This window comes from Scardinius erythrophthalmus, assembly GCF_964197995.2.
Source record: "Scardinius erythrophthalmus genome assembly, chromosome: 7".
In the NCBI taxonomy this organism is placed as follows: Eukaryota; Metazoa; Chordata; class Actinopteri; order Cypriniformes; family Leuciscidae; genus Scardinius; species Scardinius erythrophthalmus.
Genome location: NC_138227.1, coordinates 19,546,086 through 19,568,693, shown reverse-complemented (window position 1 = coordinate 19,568,693; position 22,608 = coordinate 19,546,086). Strand labels below are relative to the sequence as shown.

Genomic DNA, 22,608 nt, shown 5'->3' with positions numbered 1-22,608 from the left:
CCAGTTTATATAACTGCACGCTGGCTTGACTGAATTAGGGCGGTAAAAAGGCTGTGTTCATGTCTTATTAAATTAGAAAAATAGTCAGATTCATGCCACAAATGCATTGAGCTCTTGTACTCATGGGTGCCATCATGAGTTTGAATCTAACCTGCAGTAAGTTTTTTAATCTAGAAATCTAGTAAGCTAGATTTCTGCATGCTTTACCATGTCTTACTGTGTGGTTCCTAGGACAATACTAGGTGGTTACTAAGGATCTCTGGATGTTTGCTAGGTGGTTACCTACTGATGCAAGTCAAAAGAGTGTCTTTATTTTGAGTCTTACATGAATCTGGTCTCTCTTTTTTTTTTCACCCATTTTGTTGTCCGCAAGACGAAATTTGTCAGATTGCTTAGAAAATGAATAGCTCACCATGTGATTTGAGGTATTATTTATGTGGTGTGAGATGAGTTAGTTAGGTTCATTGTTGTATTGAACAGACAAATGCTATGAGCGATAGTAATGGTAATGTTTCAATCAGAAAGCTCCACTAAAAATGGCAACAAAAAAAATGTGTACAAATTAAAATAAATTTAAGGCAAGACACATTGTTTTTTCATGCACTGGTCCATTTTGGGATATTTGGCTTATGTCTCACATTATCATCACAATGTGTTGTTTCAGACTAGTGGACTGACAACATCCAAAATACAAAGTGTTTATTTTATTACACTTTCTCTATCTGTAGACTTAAATTATAATACAAACCTTTAAAGGGTTAGTTCACCCAAAAATAATTTATTCTGTAATTAAAAAATTAATTTCTGTCTTTAATTACTCACCTTATTGGTTTGGAACGACATGAGGGTTAGTGACAGAATTTTCATTTTTGGGAGAACTAACCCTTTAAGGCTGTTTTCTCAAAATGAGCTTTTCCTCTCTTTAGTAGTCTTTAGTATCTCCATTTCAGTAGCACATGCATACACCGAACTTCAAAATATTTTCCTATGTATATTCTGAAGGTTTTTGTTCATATATCATTTGGTGTGGCACACCAACATTTTTTTTATAAAAACATGGTGAATTTTGAACCTGGCTTTATCATATGTTCAGATTTCAGAAGAAGAGTGATATGCATTTAGCATATAGAGTAGTATTGCATCCTTCATATCTCCAAAAAGTCTTTAGTTTTATTATATTTATAAAAGAAAGATAGGCTGTACCGAGTCTTTCCGGAAAAACCCGAGCGGCTGGAGGCGTGCCGTGTGGGCGGAGCTAAAGAATCACGAGCATACGTACAGAACGCGTTTTTGCTTAGAAAAACATGAGATGGGCAGTGAAATGGGGGAAAAACACGAGGTCTCAAGAGTTTTTTAAAAGTAGAAATGATTTTAACTTGAGCGCAGTGTTTTTAGAACACCATGTCATGCGCGAGTTTTACAACATTTGTGTGTGTTTACTCGTGGTTTATGAACACATGAATTGGTTTATGGATTATTGTATGTGACTTAGCAGTAGCAAGCGGAACATTTTTGCACATCAGACTAGTATTTTCATAGAAAAACAATGGAATAGTAGCGCATTTCAATGAAGAAGCGCGCTTTGTGTGAACGGCCCCCTAGGTTTATTATGAAATAATTCATTTATTTCAACATATTTTCACACTCTTTGTGTATTGTTGTTTGGAGTGGTTTTACAATAAACAAACAGACACCTACAGTGGCCAGCTAAACAAATGTATTTAAACACACACACCATACATCGCATGCTCCATAGATACATTAACTATATGTGATCATGTTGTTTACTTGCTGTGCTTACGCGCCGATAGCTAACAACACACTGACATTTGAAGCAGTTTTACTCACCGCCTGCGGTTCCAACGCACGACCGTGAACCTTTATCGTTGGGACTGCTCCATCCTTAAGCATTAGACGATCTGCAAATCCGGCAAATACTTCCGTAAAGCAGAGCACAGCACTTTGATGTGCGTACTGCTTTCGCTCTCTCTCTCTGGTCTACGGGTGCGCGCGCGCCCTTCCGGGAGAAGTGCCCTTAGGACCCGTATAAGGAAATTCCGCCCCATCTGACGTCACACATGCCCATACTCGAAAAAACTTTCCGAAACTTGTGACAAACCGGAAGGAGAATTTTTGGTACAGAAATACTCCATCAAACGTACAACTTTATTTTTGAAACTTTGTCCATGTTTAGCATGGGAATCCAACTCTTTAACAGTGTAAAAAACTCAGTATGCATGAAATAGCATTTCACCCCCCCTTTAATCGTTAATAAATTCTAAAAATATTAAATAATAATTTAACAAATCAGTTCTTGTACTCTTAACAAAGGCACTCTGAAATACTAGCTCAGAGACAGTTCAATTCAGGTCATGCCTCCATATCAGGAGTGTGTGTGGGAGGCCTGAGGGTGTTGTGGGACGGGCATCCTGGCATCCTCAACAGAGCGTCTCTCTCCTGGGCTGATTTCTGCCCTGAAGTGGCACTAACAGGATTTCATAGACGGTGTCACACAGCCAATGATGCATCCCCTCCAGACACCGAGACCTGCTCACACAGGAAGAAAACCACTAAGCGGTTTTGAGGCCAGCTTTTCAGGCTTTTCATCAAATGAGCAAAACACATACCCGCTCATCTTGTACACCCTCGCACATTATCTCAGCTCCTGAGTTAGTCTGAGAAAACCTCAGTCCACAGAGGCACACAGCTGGACAATTAGAATATTCTTGCTTTCATAAATCACGCTGACACTGGTCGGGTCGTATCATGTCGAAAAGGAGAAATAAGCACAGTAGCTTTGCTAATAAGGACTTTTATGGCTTTGCAGAGCAGATTTAGGGCAGTTTCTTTCTGTTGTGTAGGTTGAGAAGGTATAGGTAATGTGATTTGTGTGGGCTGGTGTGTATTGTGCTCTGCTAAGTGGTTCAGGAGTAGTTTGTAGACTGGGGGAACAGGGATGGGATATGGAAAGTCCAAAGGGACGGTTTTCTGTGACAACCCCTCGTCGCTGATCTAATATTAGTCTTTATGTTAACTGAGCTCAGTGATGTGAGAGGCTAAACACACAAGCACACACAATCTGAGTTATTGAAACAGGGCAGAGGGTGCAGTGTTGAATCACTCAGGGGCTTGTGTTCTGGGCTTTCATCCACAACCTGACACAACACAAGGGCTTTTCATGCTTTAAGGCAAACCAAGTTCATCAGTCGACACCATTGCTGAGTATTTTCTCTTTAAAATTTCAGTGTACCAAAGACAGTCTCAAAAACGTAGTCTGAAACCGCCCCCTTTTCCTACCGTCACAAACATGTAACCAATCCCTTCAACGTTTGGGGCAAAGCTTTTCTCCACTGACTTTCTATGAAAGCGTTACTAATGCGTGTCTGACTCTCAGATGGGGAGCGGGAACATGATTACAATACATTTTTAGCTGTTTATTAAGTTAACATAGTCAAGCCAAGGGCTAATCATATCAATTACCGTTATGTGTCCGACGTTTTAGAGAACGATACACAAAACAACAATTCTGATACACCTACTTGTAGACGACCCTGTATAATTCGCTCTTTCTCTTCTTCTGAATCAGTTTATGGTTTAAACATATATGGCTGAATAAACCAATTTTTCCACTTACCATTGTGTAGCATTTACTACAGTTGAGCAAGTGTATCAGGTAGTCTGAGCTGGTGCGAGTGAGTGGAGGCGGGACTAATTTGCATATTCATGAATCGCATGTACTAAATTAAGCAAGGGTGTAGAGTTACATTCAAGCTATTTTAAGACATGAAGAAATTATTTTCACAGGGAAAAAAAATGTTTAAATATGCCATTTTGACTATCAAACATTAGTTTTAAGGGATACAATTATTGACTGCAGTGGGACTTTAAAAATCAACGAATATCATTGCATTAGTTAACGAGGCATTTACAAACAATGATGATAGATCTGTTCTTAGAATTAACTTCCCTTTTCTGAGCCATTTTTGATTTATAACCAACTGGTGTCAAAGTGCTTTTTTAGATGTATTTAGTTACTTCCCCTCAAGTTCACACAGGGTAGTTTTTCCCCTCTGCTTTTATTAGGTTGTTTTGGTTTTGTTATGTTTTGTTGTGTTTTAAAAGCTATTTCATTATTTTCATCGAAGAGTGTACTTGTGCAATCTTTTCATAAAACAAATGCGACTTTGTTTAAAAAGATTGCTATTGTGAATACATATGTTTTTAAGTTTGATTTAAGTATCCACATACATTATGGGTCCAATATCTCATAATTGGGATGGATTTGGATATCTAGATTTGTATCTGTTTTGTGTAAATATGGTGAGTCTGTGTTGGCAATGTAAAATTTTAATATGTTTGACAGTGATATAAATGAGAGGGAAGTAATTCCACGGTTCTAGAATGGAACTCTCTTCCAAAAGCGTTCTTTCACAGCATAGAAAAGCAGCTGGACTGGCAAATGCCTCTACTGTGTCTTTATAACACTGATGCGTCATGTGTGCGGCCTGTTTGTTCACACTATTCAATAATCAAAATTTGAGCTTTGCATGTTTCATGATAAGGGATTATGATTCAAACATTAAAGATTAAAGATCTTAAAGTCATAACTTGGCTCTATTTCTCATGTCTTCCGAAAATATCCTTTTATAATTATAATTATCACTTCTCTAGCTCTGTTTGGCTGCTATACTCTATACAGTTACCGGTCATAAAAAGGCACATTTTATTTGAAATCATTTGCTTTTGAAGGCTTTGATTAAGTAGCCAAAGAGAAATATCTGTTTTCTTCCAGCGTTCACAAACAGGAGAGCTTTGAGCCAGCAGCCCCTCGCTCACGCTGAGCTTTGATGAAAGTCCTGTCAAAGCCAAGTAAAGATTTCACCTCTGAGAGACAGGAGGAAAAGCTTGAAACGGATGGATCCGCTTCTAGACACAGCACACCCTAATGTTCATTAACTGAGAGAGTGAGACACACACAGAGACGCTGACCGGTCCTGCAGGAGCATGACTCTGAGACAGGAGGAAGGGAGACATGACAGAGAGACAGACACATGAACTGTTTGTAGAGTTTATGAGAATTTGTCAGAGAGAAACTAGACCATTCAATAACAATCACATTGACAGGGAGTCCCAGGCCTTGGCTGAGTCCAAATGTCTGAAAATCTAGGATTTAAAGCACAAATTAAACACTTTTATGATTATGGTATGTATTTTTTCAATATATAATTTATTACTTTTGTTATACATTTTATTATTCACTTTGTTTTATTATGATCCGCTCTGTGTGAGTGTGTCGCTGGCTGACTGTTTTGTGTGCAAACTGGCTGCTACAGAGACACTAATTAACAAGCCCTGTTATTGAGATCACAGACATTTCTACATCTTAATTGCATCTTAATGACATTTCAGCTCAGATGTAGCTGGAGCCAGATAACATGATTGAAAGAGGGAGAGAGTGGATTTGATTTCGATGGAAGAATAGCAGAGCTTCAGTAACAAGCAGACCGGGGCCCATATCTGACAGTGACTCTTCTATCCTGCGGTCAGCATTTGGAGGGGCGTGCAAAGCACTAATCATGACTAAAACCCCTCATCTTACTCGTTCTGAGCCTCAGTCCCAGCGGGAGCACGAACTTGATCCACACTCCTGTTCCAATAATTACAGCGTCATTCCCAGGTAGAAAGCACTATATCTCGCTCTTGCACAAGCTCCAGTAATCTGACACTCGGAGTTTATATTAATGTATTTCCGTTTTTCATCCGCAAGCCCCCTTAGTCTGTTAATCGGATACACTGCGCAAATAAGGAAACCTGACAATGAGGTTTTGCACGTGTTTTGTTGCCGCAGGCTGGGGTAGTCATCGTTACCAGCGACAGATTTGCCAGAATTTATATTTGGATCCTGCTTATGTGTGCTGTGTGTAAGGCATTGAATTTGAATTGAAGTGGCAAACCGAATTTAAAGTTGTGATTACAATTTGCATTTAATTAAGTAGATTAAAATCTATTTAAATTTGAAGAAATATAACTACGGTAAGTGTCATTTTTAACTAGAAATGTAAAGTTTGTCAAGGCAAAGACTATTGCCTTGACCGTCTAACTCTAAAAGATAAACAAAAAATCTGAAGGAATCTGAAGGATGAACGAAAATTATAAACGCAACACTTTTATTTTTGCCCCCATTTTTCATGAGCTGAACTCAAAGATCTAAGACTTTTTCTATGTACACAAAAGGCCTATTTCTCTCAAATATTGTTCACAAATCTGTCTAAATCTGTGTTAGTGAGCACTTTTCCTTTGCTGAGATAATCCATCCACCTCACTGGTGTGGCATATTAAGATGCTGATTAGACAGCATGATTATTGCACAGGTGTGCCTTAGGCTGGCCACAATAAAAGGCCACTCTAAAATGTGCAGTTTTACTGCATTGGGGGGGTCCGGGGGGTCTGACAACCAGTCAGTATCTGGTGTGACCACCATTTGCCTCACGCAGTGCAACACATCTCCTTCGAATAGAGTTGATCAGGTTGTTGATTGTGGCCTGTGGAATGTTGGTCCACTCCTCTTCAATGGCTGTGCGAAGTTGCTGGATATTGGCAGGACCTGGAACACACTGGCGTATACGCCGATCCAGAGCATCCCAAACATGCTCAATGGGTGACATGTCTGGTGAGTATGCTGGCCATGCAAGAACTGGGATGTTTTCAGCTTCCAGGAATTGTGTACAGATCCTCGCAACATGGGGCAGTGCATTATCATGCTGCAACATGAGTTGATGGTTGCGGATGAATGGCACAACAATGGGCCTCAGAATCTCGTCACGGTATCTCTGTGCATTCAAAATACCATCAATAAAATGCACCTGTGTTCATAGTCCATAACATACGCCTGCCCATACCATAACCCCACCGCCACCATGGGCCACTCGATCCACAACGTTGACATCAGCAAACCGCTCACCCACATGACGCCATACACGCTGCCTGCCATCTGCCCTGTACAGTGAAAACTGGGATTCATCCGTGAAGAGAACACCTCTCCAAAGTGCCAGGAGCCATCAAATGTGAGCATTTGCTCACTCAAGTCGGTTACGGTGACAAACTGCAGTCAGGTCGAGACCCCGATGAGGACGACGAGCATGCAGATGAGCTTCCTTGAGACGGTTTCTGACAATTTTTGCAGAAATTCTTTGGTGATGCAAACCGATTGTTGCAGCAGCTGTCCGGGAGGCTGGTCTCAGATGATCTTGGAGGTGAAGATGCTGGATGTGGAGGTCCTGGGCTGGTGTGGTTTCACGTGGTCTGCAGTTGTGTGGCCGGTTGGATGTACTGACAAATTCTCTGAAACGCCTTTGGAGATGGTTTATGGTAGAGAAATTAACATTCAATTCACGAGCAACAACTCTGTTGGACATTCCTGCAGTCAGCATGCCAATTGCATGCTCCCTCAAAACTTGCGACATCTGTGGCATTGTGCTGATGTGCTGTGCATGTTAAGCCTGTTTTATACTTCTGCGTCGGACCTACGCCGAAGCCTCTACGCTGTAGGCAACGCGTTGGTTTTCATTTATACTTCTGCGTAGTTGTCGGCGTTGACGCGCAATTACACTTGCAGAGGGAGCATGTGAAACCCGAGGGAGGGGTTCTAGCAGACCAATCACAGCGCTTGTGTCCGCGTAGAGTTGACGCGTTGTTACATTTTTGGAGAGGTGCACGTCAGGGTACACCGAAGGGTATGCGCGCTACACACAGCCTACGACGTAGCTATGGCGTTAGTTCGACGCAGAAGTATAAAACAGGCTTTAGAGTGGCCTTTTATTGTGGCCAGCCTAAGGCACACCTGTGCAATTATCATGCTGTCTAATCAGCATCTTGATTTGCCACACCTGTGAGGTGGATGGATTATCTCAGCAAAGGAGAAGTGCTCACTAACACAGATTTAGACAGATTTGTGAACAATATTTGAGAGAAATAGGCCTTTTGTGTACATAGAAAAAGTCTTAGATCTTTGAGTTCAGCTCATAAGAAATGGGGGCAAAAACAAAAGTGTTTAGATTATAATTTTTTCAGTATATATTTCATTATATTTAAACAAATCTAAAATTAATCGTAGGGGGGTATTGGTCTTTTTATTGTAAAGGAATTAAATAATCATAGGATTAAAAGGGATTTAAGGAAATAGAAATATTAATGATACATAAAATATTTTTTTAGGCCTAATTGTGAAGTAATTGATTTAAACTATTTGCAAATAAAATTGTATTTAAAAATATGTACACATTCACTCATCAGAAACACAAAACATTTATTGTCTTGTCACATTCAGTCATGAATTACATGATTAAAATTATAGCATATTTTCAATTCAAAGTGACGAAATTTCATAGAAGAGTTGAGTAGTTTGCATCACTACATATTTCTGTTGGTTGTTGAACTTTTCTATCATAAAACAGTTGTCAGATATTAAATGTTTAGCAACTTACGGCTTACCTCGGCCTCTTTCGCTGTTAAATGAAAGTGTCACATTGGAATTCGCACTTGTCTTCTGTGAACGGTAAGGTCCGCCTCCTTTGATTTAATTGGCCATTTCAGTCATTTTGACATTGACGAGCGCAGTTAGAGTGCTGATGCTCTTTCAAAACTTTTTGTCATCCTTACAACAATGGAGTGCAAAAGAACAATGTCAAGAATATAACATTTTGTCAATGGTTGTCACGGCCCTGCTTCAAAGTATCAACTTTTTTTTCAGTAAACTGTCCCTTTAAATTGTGAATTTCATGGAACTTTAGAGATTTTTCATATACTCTCTGCTTCTGAACATCCACAGTCAACCTCTCCTCATCCATGTCTTATGTTCAACATGAGGAATGGGATTTTGATACTGTGAGTTTTCAGTGTGTCTTCTCTGTGCAGTGCTACAGTTTGACAGTGTGACTTAAGTTTCCAAATACTTTTGGTGCCACTGTATATGTACTGTTCTGAACCATTTAATTAGTTTGTATCTTATCGTTTTGGGCTGGTGATGATTCCACCCACTCATGAATGTTTTTGCGCAAACGTGCAGCAGATGGGCAGAAAGAGAGGGGGACCTTGATGAGAGAAAGGATGAGCGAATCAAATCTACCACAGCAAATATTTATTTACCAGATGAGCTCTCCTCATCCATCTCTCTCAGCTTTACAAGCAATGGCTACTTGCCTGCGTCCTTCACATGAGAATAACTGTGTGTGAAGAGAGAGGGTGTGTTTGGGGGCACTGGGTTACCGAAGTAAGCCATGCATGAGACGCAAACACAGGCAGTGTGTTATGAAGAGACGATAGGTGTGTGTGGCATGCAGGCACAGTTTGTTTTATAGTATACGCATTATACATTTTTATATTCCTTAATTTTTACACTCACACACACACTCACACTCACACACACACTCACCCACACACACACACACACACACACACACACACATAGACACACATATATATATATATATATATATATATATATATATATATATATATATATATATATATATATATATATATATATATATATATATATATATATATATGAAGGAAAATAAAAATGTATAATATGTATACTATAAAACATTGATTTTGTTTTCATGACAATAAAACACTTAAGCACCTAGAATTTAGTTTTCATTACCATAATGCATTTTTTTTGTTTTTTGTAGTCCCATTATTCTCAGTGGTGATTCTAATTATATTCATGTATTTGTTAAATCTATTGCAGTAAAAAATGTGTGCAATCAGTTCTGCAAACCCATTGCCTTTTGGCAAAATTCACAGTTTTGATTGCAAAAAAAAAATGTTACTTATGTTATTTAATTAGATATTTATTAGCCAATAAATCCACATAAAACGTTTTTTCTCGGTCGATCATGTGCTTGACTACAGTGGCGCAAGCATAGGCGCTCAAAGACCAGAAGATTGCATAGAATAAATGCACATCTAATATATTCAGATGCTACATCTATCTAGAAATAAATTTGCAATTGACCCTTTTTGGTGAAATATAACCAGGACATGTTGGGCAAAAAAAAAAAAAAAGTTGACTTCAGATGGTGTGCTTGGCTCACAATAGAGGTAAATGACTACATAATAAACTGATAAACTGAGGAAAAAGTCCCGTGAACAGTCCAGACAGAGTGATCAGTACAGACTGTACAATGTGCCATGTTGTTGTATTGGCCACTTTAAGAGAGCTCAGTCTCAGTTTAGAAGGTGAATCAGGTGGAGGGGTGTGGAGGGGTTTAGATGTGTGTGTGTGTGTGTGTGTGTGTGTGTGTGTGTGTGTGTGTGTGTGTGTGTGTGTGTGTGTGTGTGTGTGTGTGTGTGTGTGTGTGTGTGTGTGTGTGTGTGTGTGTGTGTGTGTGTGTGTGTGTGTGTGTGTGTGTGTGTGTGTGTGTGTGTGTGTGTGTGTGTGTGTGTGTGTTAAAAAATATAGAAAATGTGCCTGTGTTCTATTAATAATTCCTGTCCTAAATGTGTCTGCTTCCAGACAGCCAGCTTCCCATACAACAGCCTCTACTCTCTTTTTCCCTCCTTTCTTCTCCTCGCATATTCATTCTCTCTCGTTTTTCTCACTCATAATTTATGTGCTCCGGTCTCATGTTTATCCTGCATTTAAATTTCACACAGAGGAGAGGCAGCAGCAGTGAGCCAGTCAATAGATGTGCTAACACTTAACACAACCCCTGCCGAAGCAAACAAAAACAGATCGTTGGCTCTTCAAACAGCTCCTCAGAGATCCACCTTTCTGGGATGCTTGTCATTGTCCTACAAAGTGAAAGAAGGAAGCCAAGGACAATTTGTTGCAGCATTTCTTAAGAGTGGGCTTTACTGGACATGGAGGCTCAGTAATGTCCTTCAGTCACTTTTTTTAGGAAGTTGCATAGTAAAAAGTAATTTAGCAGACACTTAAATTCTTACATTCAGAGTCTAATGTTTTACACATCAGCCAGTGAGTGAACGGTGAATTAATGCTTAAATTAAATTTTTAGATATAAATAGTACATAGTTTTTTACTTACTGTAGCTGTTGTTTTTTTGCATATCGGTAACAAACAGCACAAGTTATTGCATCAGTTGCATTATATGCAAGTCTCCTCTCAAGCTGCGTCTGAATATCTATATTTTCATAGTATACTTATTCAACTCTTTACATATGTATTTTTTAAGAATGCGGGCCAGTGTGAGAGTTTGGGGTTACTGGCCTTATTGGGTCAGTGGCAGTGCTATATCTCACATTTTCTGATCATATACATGCATTTTATTTTTATGCTTTGCTGATTTAAACATTTTCTATGACACTTGGTTGTGAATTCTGTGAAACATATATTGTGTTTCATATACATACATATACTACTGAAAATGTGTGCAGGGTAATTAAAAAATATAAAATCTAATTGGTCCATAATTCTGCTCCACATAAAAACATACATTTTGTCTTGATTGGCTGTTAATGTGTCACATTGTTAGCATTTTTGCTTCCAATGTAAACAGACACATTTCTGAGGGGTTTTGCACCGGGCAAGTGCAATTTGGATAATTGGGAATGCTAACATGCTAACAGACAGCTTTTTCCAGATTTTTTTAGACATCATTGGTTATGGCACAGTGTTAATTAACCAGGCACAAGTTTAGTGACTTTCTCAATGGTGATAGCTCATGCATAGCACCACTTGCAATCTCTTGGTCACCAGCTTACTACTTGCAGCAAACCCCTAACTTGCAGCAAACCCCTAGCTATTAACTTTAGCGTGGAACTTGACCCTTGACCATCAGTGAAGTTTTTATGTTAATCATTGTCCAGCACTTTGTTGTCTCTGAAGGTTATTCTGGATGTTTGTTTTTTTTCCAGACTGCACAGAGTGCATCAGTTTACAGCTAGCGGGAGCCCACTTAACTGGAGACATGGTTGTCTGAGTGACATTTCCGCTTGAGAGTGATTGATCTGCCAACTGTGTGGACCCGTCATTTTACTTGAGGCCTAAAAGATTTGAATTGCAATAGGGTGGTGATCAAGGTCATTGATTGGTTGATTGTTGTTTGTCAGATTCACAGAGGCGGACACTCTGGTGATGGGAGATGTGACATATGGGGCCTGCTGCGTGGACGACTTCACTGCACGCGCTCTGGGAGCCGACTTCATGGTGCATTATGGGCACAGTTGCCTCAGTGAGTATGCGCACACAGACACACACACACACACACAATCATTATTCATGTGCAAAATAAAGGGGTAGTTAACCTAAAATGTAATATTCTCTCATTATTTTCTCACCCTTTTGCCAAACTCTTATGACTTGCTTTCTTCTGTGGAATGCAAACTTTTATATTTATTTTGGTGCATTTTTGTTATTCTTGACAGGCCCTGGTCAACATTCACTTTCATTGTGTAAAATTATATTGCTATTGTTAACTAAAACTACTAAAATAGTTTTCAGAAAGTGACTTGTGTCAGTTAGTTGTCAAGGTAACATTTCTAATTTTCAAGCTCTAAAATTACTATAACTGAAACAAATATGAACTGAAGCTATATAGAAAAATGACAAAAGCACATAACAAAATTACTCAAGTTTAAACTAAAATGAAAACTAAAAATACCGGTATAAAAAATATAAAAAATAAAAGCCAATTCAAAATATTAAGAAATAATATAATAGTACATGTATAAATATCACTCGTATGGATGGAAAATTGCGGTGTGAACTCCTTTTGTGTTCCACAGAAGAAAGAAAATGAATCCGCTTTGGATTCTTCATAGTTGGGTATTATAACTGTTCCTTTAACATGTATAGACTACACGCCCTCAAATTACTTTCCATAAAGGAATACGTCTCATGTTCCCCTTGCTATGGTTTCTCGTGAGCATGTTTCAAAGTCTTTCATTGACGGTTAACTGCTTGTTTGAAAAAAATGAGAAAGAGACCAAGAAAGCTCCAGGGCAGTCTCTAAGAGCAAAGGTTGGAGACAGTCAGCCGTGGTAAGGAGAAGTTGAGATGTATGGATTTTACTTGTGCTTTGCAAAGCTGCTCTCAATAGCTCAGTGTGGTAGTCGGTCTGAGTCGTAATGTGTAAGGGATAGCAGATGTTTTGAATTGGCCTGCCTGCACGTGTACTCAGCAGATCAATAGTAAACATGCATTAAGGGTGTCCTTTGAAAGTCCTGGATGTGCCAGCTTAGAGGAGGCCGCTCCTTCACCCCACGCTGCCCGTCAGCAGCACAACATACAGTAGAGGAAATGCTAAATCAATATATCTCCAGCAGAACAATCACACCTCTTCCAAATACCAGACCCGACCGAGGGAATATTAATCCTGCATCTGAGGGCCAAAGCCTCCAGCAAAAAAAAAAAAAAAAAAAAAAAAAAAAAATATATATATATATATATATATATATATATATATATATATATATATATATATATATATATATATGCTTGCCATAACACTTATTTTTGCTTTGCTCTGTTTGTTTGGCTTTTTTATGTTTCTTTTCAGTGATATCCTTGAGACCAACAATGTTCTAATATCAAAGGTTAACTGGAGTGACTTTGACGGTTTTGAAAGCAGGTGTAGAAAGCTTATATTTTTTTGACCAGCAAAAAAAAGCTTAGAAAGCAGGAAAAAAGTGATTGTTCATTTTGTCACTGAAGATGTTGTCAATGATTACAGTTTACCTGTAGGTTGATTCGATATCATCTATATTCTTTAATGATAGAATAAGTTGCTCCTAGTCTCTTTTAATGGATATTCACAGAGTAATGTTAATTGTATATATACATATATTTATACACTTTTTATAGTGTATATTGAAAGCAATTGCTGTTTATTTTATAAACACACAAAGCCGCAGACCTCTGGCATTTTGAACATTATTGAGCGTATTTGACTGGGCACGTGCATTCCTGTGCATTCTCTAATTTTTTCCAACTTTATGAAGCTCCTCAATTATATCTGCTTATATGTTAGCCCTTAAACAAAAACATAGATAAGGAAAGGAGACAAAGGCATGGAGCGTTTCTGAATCCATGACTCTTATTGACAAAAGCTGTAATTGCAGTGAGTAAGTGCTCTCAGTCTGCCGTGCTAATTGGATAAGAGAAATGGATCGATTCCACTTAACTTCAACCCTCCGGCCCCTCACATCTTTTTACTTTGTTTTCTAGCACCTGCGGGAAGAGGTTATTGCCACTTGTGTGTTTCATGTGTGTATGAAAATAGCCCTGGATATATGTGCATTTTGACAGTGCCCCACTTAAATGCAAAACTTTGCAAAAATAAAACTTTATTGCCACAGTCAGTAAAATCTCTCTTCCACCTCTCTTTCTTTCTCTCTCTGAGTACATCACTTCCTCTAGTTACTAACCATGAACTTGGTTCATGACATTTGTTTTGTAGCTCTGTTTTAAAAACCTTTTTAGCTGCCTCACTGCTTATTTCCTATATAGGCAGCTGCATTCTAAGGGATCATCCTAACCACCGTTGAAACTCATGATTGTAAGATTTAGACGCTCTACATGGGTAACAAGCTTACAACCTGCAAGCAAAAAGCTTGACATCCAATTCAGTAGAGTTTGATGTTAGCATGTTGCTAAGCTAACAGCACAGTACTCTAAAGCCTTGTTCAGACTGTCAGTACAAATCCGATTTTTGTGCATATCCGATTGAAATCTGATCTGATTTAGATTTTGTCGTGTGAACAGCAAAAGAATCACATGAAATGGATTTGTAAAAATCATGTTTTGAGACTGGCGGAGATGGCAACACGGAATAATGTCATACCAGCCTGCCGCTGCCTCAGAAGACGTAGTTCAGAGTGGATTCCAATCAGATACACAAATAATCGGATTTGGACTGACAAGTGTGAATGTAGCCTAAAAGCATAACACAATACGCAAACATTTTTTGAAATAAGTTTATAATCAACATTTCTCTCACCTCTTTTCCTGAGCATTTTGCAGTGCATTCTGGGGTTGCCCTCCCCATAAACATACATGTGATACTGTCTTAGAATAATTAATAAGAGACAGTATAATTGTTTCGGTAACACTTTACAATAAGGTTCATTAGTTAACATTAGTTAATGTATTTGCTAACATTAACTAACAATGAGCAATACATTTGTTACTGTATTTATTCATCTTTGTTCATGTTATTTCACAGTGCATTAACTAATGTTAACAAATACAACCTTTGATTTTAATGATGTATTAGTAAATGTTGAAATGAATATTAACTAAGATTAATAAATGCTGAAGAGTTCATTATTTGTTCATGTTAACTAAAGTAGTTAACCAATGAACCTTATTGTAAAGTGTTACCATTGTTTCTAACATGTTCCCTCTCTGATGTTAGAACAACACTCAGCAAATGTTTTGTTACGTTTGTGATTTTAAATGTTCGCCAGTTGTCCTTTTTAAAATGTTTGTATACAGGTATGACACTTAGATATGAAAATCCTGTTATCATTTCTTACCCTGATTATGACTTTATTTCTACTGCAAAACCTAACTGTTTTGGTTACCATTGACTTTTATTGTATGGACACAAAAACCCACACACAGACAGAATGTTCCTTTTTGAGTGAACTATCCCTTTAAAAAAATGCAATGCTCTCCAGAGTATGTGCCCTTTCATAGACGTCTTATCAAAGTGTGCTTACTGAGAAGCCTCTGTTGATCTTGCTTTGAGCAATATAATTTTTCTTCCTCTCTTCCCACTTTCTTTACTGTCTTGTCGTCTGTTCTTACATAGTTAAATGGGTTCCATGTTTAAAACACTCCCTAAAGGTGGCATTTGCCTAATAGCAGTGAAATGGCCATTAGAGCAGTGGCTTTAAAGAGAATGCTACAAGAAGAGCAGCAATTATGACCATCAGCAGTAAATAATGTAGATGGAAGAAGACTGAAGCCTGCCTCCCTCTTTCAGCTCTGCTTTAAATGGGGTGTGAAATGAATGACATTAATAGCAATTGTGTGATTTTCTCTTTTCTTCAGTTACTGTCATCTGTAGATCTGTATGCTGAGTAACACAAACTTTTCTGAGTTTTCAAGACATTTACAACAATTCAGTGTTTTAGTTATACTCTTGATTACTCAATTTTTTTTTCAATTTTTTAAATAAAAATAGCTATATCAAGATATATCATTATCTTGAAATAAAGTTTCTCAAACCATGAAACAAGATTTTGGTTATTTCGCCCACCCCATATGCTAATGTTGTTTGTGTCCTCAGTCCCTATAGACTCGACTGAGGGCATCAAGATGCTGTACGTGTTTGTGGACATCCAGATTGACACTGCCCACTTCCTGGAGACGCTCAGGTTTAACTTCCCTCCTGGCCATTCGCTCGCCCTCGTCAGCACCATCCAGTTTGTGGCTGCTTTGCAGGTGACCTTTGAACCTCCCGATTCTTACTCAATGATAACCATTCCCTGCGGTTAAAAATGTTCTCTGATTCGTTTACTGTCTCTTTCTCTCTATCACTTACCTTCCTGCTTCAAGGTCTCTGACAGTACATACGGCTGCCCTTGTGTGTGTTTTTGCTCCTATAACAGTGTGTGTTTGTGTATGTGGGTGTGAAATGCAGTTAAAGTTATTTTGAACTGCGCAAGAGGAATTATCAGAAGGCATTTTGCACTCAGCACTGCACCTTACATAAGTGTGAGATTTTCTTCCCTTCCTCTTTTTTTCCTGTTTTGCTCTCCTCCTCGCTGTCGGTTTCACCCTCCTGCCTAAAAATGACCCGCTATTTCTGTAAATAGCACGGCCTGCGTGTCGTGTGTGTGTAGGCCCGTTCCCATGCTCTGGGTGGGTGCTTGGGGTCAGAGGGGTATTTTTGTTATTCTCTTTGCTCATCAAAAACAAAATCTTAACCATAATGTCTCCACCCTGTTGCATTACTGCAGCCTTCTTGCCTTAATTTTTTTTGGCACAACTCCTTTGCTTGCTTTTTGTTGGAAAGAAAAGCCTGTAGGTGTTGGGAGATGTGCTGGATGACTGTGTCTCTGATTGTATCTGTCTCTCCTACCACGTTTCCACCGAAAAAGGTGTCATTGCACGTTCTGGAGCCGGAGCTCAGCTAGATCTGCAAACTTCTCTTAGAACCAGACCATGTTCCAATTTAACTATATTACAATAAAACCTGTCCAGAGCTTTTGATGCAAGTCTTAGGAGCTTATGTATATGCAGTATCTCACAAAAGTGAGTACACCCTTTACATTTTAGCAAGCATTTCAGTACATCTACTCAAGGGACAATACTATAGAAATGAAACTTGGATAGATTTTAAAGTAGTCAATGAGCTGCTTGTATAGCATTATATATTTACTGTCCACTGAAAAAAACTCAACACACAGCCATTATTGTCAAAATAGCTGGCAACAAAAGTGAGTACATATACATTTCGAACATTTAAACAAATCTTACCTACCCTAAACTTTTGAATGGTAGTGCATGTAATATTTTACGGCAGCGCTGACATTCACTAATATGCAGTACATTCAGCATGATTATGATATTGCTGTTTTACAACAGTTAAAAAAAAGAAAGAAGTTAAATACGGAGTTCCTTAGGTTTCCAAAATCTGTCCAGTTCATTCACCAGAAAAGATAAGACTTCATTTCATTCATTAACTTAATTTGGTGCAAATATCTTCCTGCCTTCGGGCCTCTGACATTAGTGGTTCCTGGTTCAATACCCACAGGTATTAGGGGGTTGACGTGGAGCCTTTTTTTTTTCAGCCCAGAACTGCCTTATCAGGAAAGGTAAAAACATGAAGAGCTTTTCCAGATTGGACACATCTTGTTGGTGGAAAAGTTGCTTCCTTGGTCTCAGCATCCCTTTTCTTTTCTCTTCTCAGGCAGCCAGTGCAGAGCTAAAGCCAGATTACGAGGTGTTGGTACCACAGTGTCGACCACTCTCTCCAGGGGAGATCCTCGGGTGCACCTCACCTCGTCTGGACAAGCATGTCAATGCTGTCATGTAAGGAAAAAAACTCTAGCCCATCTTGAGTATGTGTAGTACTAGTAACAATAAGTTTGAGTGTGTGTGTGGACCTGCTATACCCTTTGTGGGGACTAAATGTCCCAACAAGGGTATTAATACAAGAAAAATACTTTGGTGGTGGTTCCCTTGAGGAAAACAGCTTAAAAATCATACTAAGTGGTGTTTTTTGAAAATGTGAAAATGCAGAAAGTTTTCTGTGATGGGTAGGGTTAGGGGATAGAATATATAGTTTGTACAGTATAAAAATCATTATTTATATGGAAACCCAATGTGTGTGTGTGTTTACTACTCACTATTCCTAATGTGCATGCACTAACTTGGATGAGTTAAATGCAGAGGACAAATTCCATGTATGGGTCACCATACTTGGCCTTCACATGTCACTTATAACTTAATAGTGCATGTTATTCTAAGGGGGAGATTTTTTTTCATAGGCATCAAAATAACCTTCTCTTCCTTTGAAAAACCCTTTTCAGCTGATGTGACCAAGAGCTCATGAGTAGGAAAAATAATACTAACCAATAATATTATTTTCTACTTGTCAAAATTCCAAAATATCTTGATGGATAACATCAAAACCCTCCCTACATTTTTACCTGCTGCATATTTTTTTATTTGAAATGTCACATTGCACAAGTTAAATGCGTTTTGAATGCAGTTTCATGCTGTCATTAATGAGGAGCGTGTCAAGTGCTGTTGTAACACAGAGACAAGACATTAAGCAGCAGATATATATGTGTATGTGTGTGATCTATTATTCTCTGTATCACACAGCGGCCATGAGCAGCAAGCTCTGCTCTTGTGAGATAGAGGGAAACCTCATGTCTGTGTGTGTTTGTGTTTTCTGCCTCTTAATTCAGCATGCAGTCTTTGATGAATGTTGGTGTGTGTTTGAAGAGAGAGGAAGAGAATTGATGTGTGTTCTCTTTCATTTTCACCCATCACCTCTTCATCAGGGGGTCTGTCAAATTTAGACAGGCAAAAGTGGCCCTGTCACTGACCCCCAAAATGACACGGCTATTATGCAAATAGCCTTTTATAGACCATTTACTTTTTGCCCTCACCCTCTACAAATTAAAAACTTTCCCTGACACCCACGGTGTAGTAATGTGATGTTATATTGCAAAGCCGAATCGCCACTATATAATTAACAGCTTATTAAGCTTATAAAGAGCTTGACTTTCTCACAAGAAGTAGATTACAGCTTTGTGTTGTAAAATTACACAGGTCTGTGGCCGATTGGCACCTTCATAAAGTCTCTGTTGAGTTGGGCGGATCATAAATCGCCCAAATTGAATAAAATTTGACGTATGCTACAGTTCTTCACGCAGACCTCTGGTTTCCACTTGGGATTTTTTTTTCTGAAACAAGAGGCAACACCATCTCATTGTTAAAGGCATAATGAACTGAACTGTGGGTGAATGGGTTGGTGCTGTGAAAAGCAGTTTTTAGAACTGTAAATTGGGCCATTTCTAATCTTGTATTCTCAGCAGTGCCATCTCTGTGAAATGCATCAATTTGTGGCCGTTTAAGTTAGACCATTAACAGCTGAGCCGGGGAACCTCTTAGAGTTTAATGCCTCCGCCATAAATGCAATATTTGTAATAGAGGCCCTTGAAAGAGAGAGTGTGGTAATCAGGGAAAACTGGTGTGTTTAATTACAGCAACATATAAAGCGAAAAATATGTGGAGGGGGAATTTTTTGGTGAATGACTGTGTCCAACAGCTAAAAAATGCTGCCTTTGCAAGTAGTACAGTATAACGGTGCGTTCACACGGGGCGTACGCGTCAACGCTTGACGGAGGGCGTGGCTGAAGTTTGGCACTGACGCCATGGTCATAGCAGCGTCAGCCAATGAAATTTAAAATGTATCCTCAGTTTGCTGCTCTTGAACAGGATGAACGTGATTAGCTGCCGCCTGGCTACTGTATTTGCATAGAGCGATCCTATTGGCTGACGCTTCCGTCTGCGGCGCTTCACTGGCGTTGCTCGCGGCAGAAGTTGAAAAATTCTCAACTTTTGCCGCGAGCAACGCCAGTGAAGCACCGCCGACGGATCCACAATTCTTTTCGGCAACGCTTGACGTCACCCATTCAAAGTCAATGGGAAGCGTTGACGCGGACGCCCCGTGTGAACGCACCGTAAGGACATAGGAAGGCATCAGTTTTGATGGTGACATGGATATATATTTCACTGTGATTTCACATATTTGTTTCCATGGTTGGTGGAAAGAATTGAAATGGCAACTGATAGAAGGAATCAACGTATAATTCCAATGCTACCTAGAAATGAGCTTTATAGTCATGAAATATTCAATATAATAAGCTCACTTGAACTTGTGGTTCTCAGCCACAAGCCTCAGGGGGCCTCAGCACACTTCCAAATGAGCTACAAAATGGGTTACAATTTTTTTTTTTTTTTAAATAAGACAAATCAAGTTTTAAAACTAAAATCTAAAAAGATCAAAATTGAGACCTTCCACCGTTTCTACACCAGACGCGTTACGATCAGTAATGCTGTGTCTGTACTGGATGCGGCACGACAAATTCCCGACAATAAACTGACGTCAAATTCCCTACAGTAAACCGATGCCCTGTGCTTAAAGTGCTTGCGCTACTTCTGATACAAAGAACAAATGGATTTGCAATGGTCACTTTGTCACGTCCAGTGTAGACAGCTTCTAGCTGTTGCGGCGCGATGCTATATTCAGTCCTTGAAGCGCCTGGAATTATGGAATTTAGTTATTTCATTATTTCAATATATTGCCACTCCTAATTTCTGTAAATAAGTTTGAAAAAAAGCAGCTTTGTCAGTACAGTAGAAATATATTATAGCTTTCAAATATTGTCTTAGGGTTCAAAAAGGTTGGAAACCACTGTTTCTGATTATTTGTTGTGTAATGCTATGATAATATGAAAATAGGGATGCATACATATTCAAATTCAGGTCGATAGAGATAAGACAATATTTATTTTGATTTTAATGCTGTTAACCAATAAAAAACTTAAATGCTGTTCTGGTTTGTCTAAAAAAAAAATCAATCTTTTTGAGTAATAAATTTTTTGGCATCACAAAATGGATTTTCATTTTGTGATTTGCTAAAGATTGCATTTAACAGTGTCGATAAATAATTTGTGTTTTTGAAGAATAACTTTTTTGAGTGTTAGATAATGGCAAAGATCATCTAAATGGAAAAATGGAAAAAACTTTTAGATATACCATCTCTAACAATAAGTAAATAAAGAAAATTCAATATCGACCGATAACTTATACTATATCTTGCATCACTGCTTTCTGTCTGAATCCAGTTTCCTTAGCAGGTTCAAGACAGTGTGGCAGCAAAACAGGATTTTTATGTTTGAGGGACAAGGAGAATGAACGCTAAAGAGTGTTTTTCTGTCACTGTGTGTGTGCGAGAGTGAAGTATGGCAGGTTTAGCCTTTGCTCCGGTGGGCCCAGGGGGATCCCACCCACAGTATGTTCCATGGAGTTTTATAAACGTGTCTTAATTAGCCTTTCTAATTGTGACTGAGTTCCCCAGGGCATCCATCAAGTTTGCCAGGTTAATCTATACTCCTATTACCTATGGCAGGTCCTCTCCAGTCAGCACAGCCGAGTATAATTAGTGTGTTGAGTTGTGTTTGCGTGCTGTCCGCGTCATGACCTAATCATATCACACAGGTTTATTTGTGGAGTTTCTGGATTGTAGCCCATCATCCTCCGTGGCTATGACTCGCTCTCCGGCTGGTTAATGTTGCCGTGACTTCGAAGTGAGTAGGTCTTGCCCTGAATGCTTGCTGAATGTTAGAAGGGTGCTGCTCTGGAGTCCTCTAGGCCGAGACCCATTGGCCTTTATATTTTCCTAGACACATCGCAGAGGGAGAATGGAGTTAGCAGAGTTTTATTCTTTCTGCCCACTCAGACTTTCTCTCTGATAGAGTTGTGTTTCTGTCTATAGCTATCTTGGGGATGGAAGGTTTCATTTGGAATCCATCATGATTTCCAACCCAGAGATACCCGCCTACAGGTAAACCAATGTGCAATTGTATTGTTTTTTGTTTTTGTTTTTTTTTTACTAAAGCAAGCGTCATTACTACAGCTCATTGTCTTTAAGCTTTGATCTACAAATCCAGTGTTCCAGCCATACAAAAATGCACAAGGGTCATTCCGTGTCAACTCAACTAGATGTCCCCGGCTAAAATTTTTGGTTCAGATCATATTTGGTCTGGTGAAAGAAATACATAAATGAAGAAGAAAGCCAAAATATTAAATGTCATGGATGTATATTTACTGAGTAATATACTATTTTGTGTCAAAATGACAATTTTCACCTGAGATTTGGAGACAACTTAGCCTGACGTCGTCATACTCAGATTCTAGTCAGAATATGAGTCTGATACTGCTCCATTGGGCTGTAATTAAGGGGCATGTTTCAACAGAACCAGGAAAGAAAATGCCTCTGTACTCAATTGGATAAACCTACAACCAATCAGAGCAATGGAGTAAGTGATGTATGTTCTTCATTCGTCTTTCCAATCGACAAATGCCTTGATCGCAGTTCTCTGTTCCTCTTTTAA

The 22,608-nt window shown here is 38.9% G+C and overlaps 1 protein-coding gene across 2 annotated transcripts in view; it reads left to right on the top strand.

The window, feature by feature from the left end:
• Positions 1–22,608, top strand: part of dph1 (diphthamide biosynthesis 1) — a 114,409-nt gene that overhangs the window by 57,699 nt on the left and 34,102 nt on the right. For both annotated transcript variants that reach the window (XM_081371277.1, XM_081371278.1), the window contains exons 4-7: positions 12,076–12,197; positions 16,260–16,414; positions 17,886–18,007; positions 21,990–22,058. In XM_081371277.1, the coding sequence (XP_081227403.1) occupies positions 12,076–12,197; positions 16,260–16,414; positions 17,886–18,007; positions 21,990–22,058 (468 nt within the window). The remainder of the gene's footprint in view (positions 1–12,075; positions 12,198–16,259; positions 16,415–17,885; positions 18,008–21,989; positions 22,059–22,608) is intronic.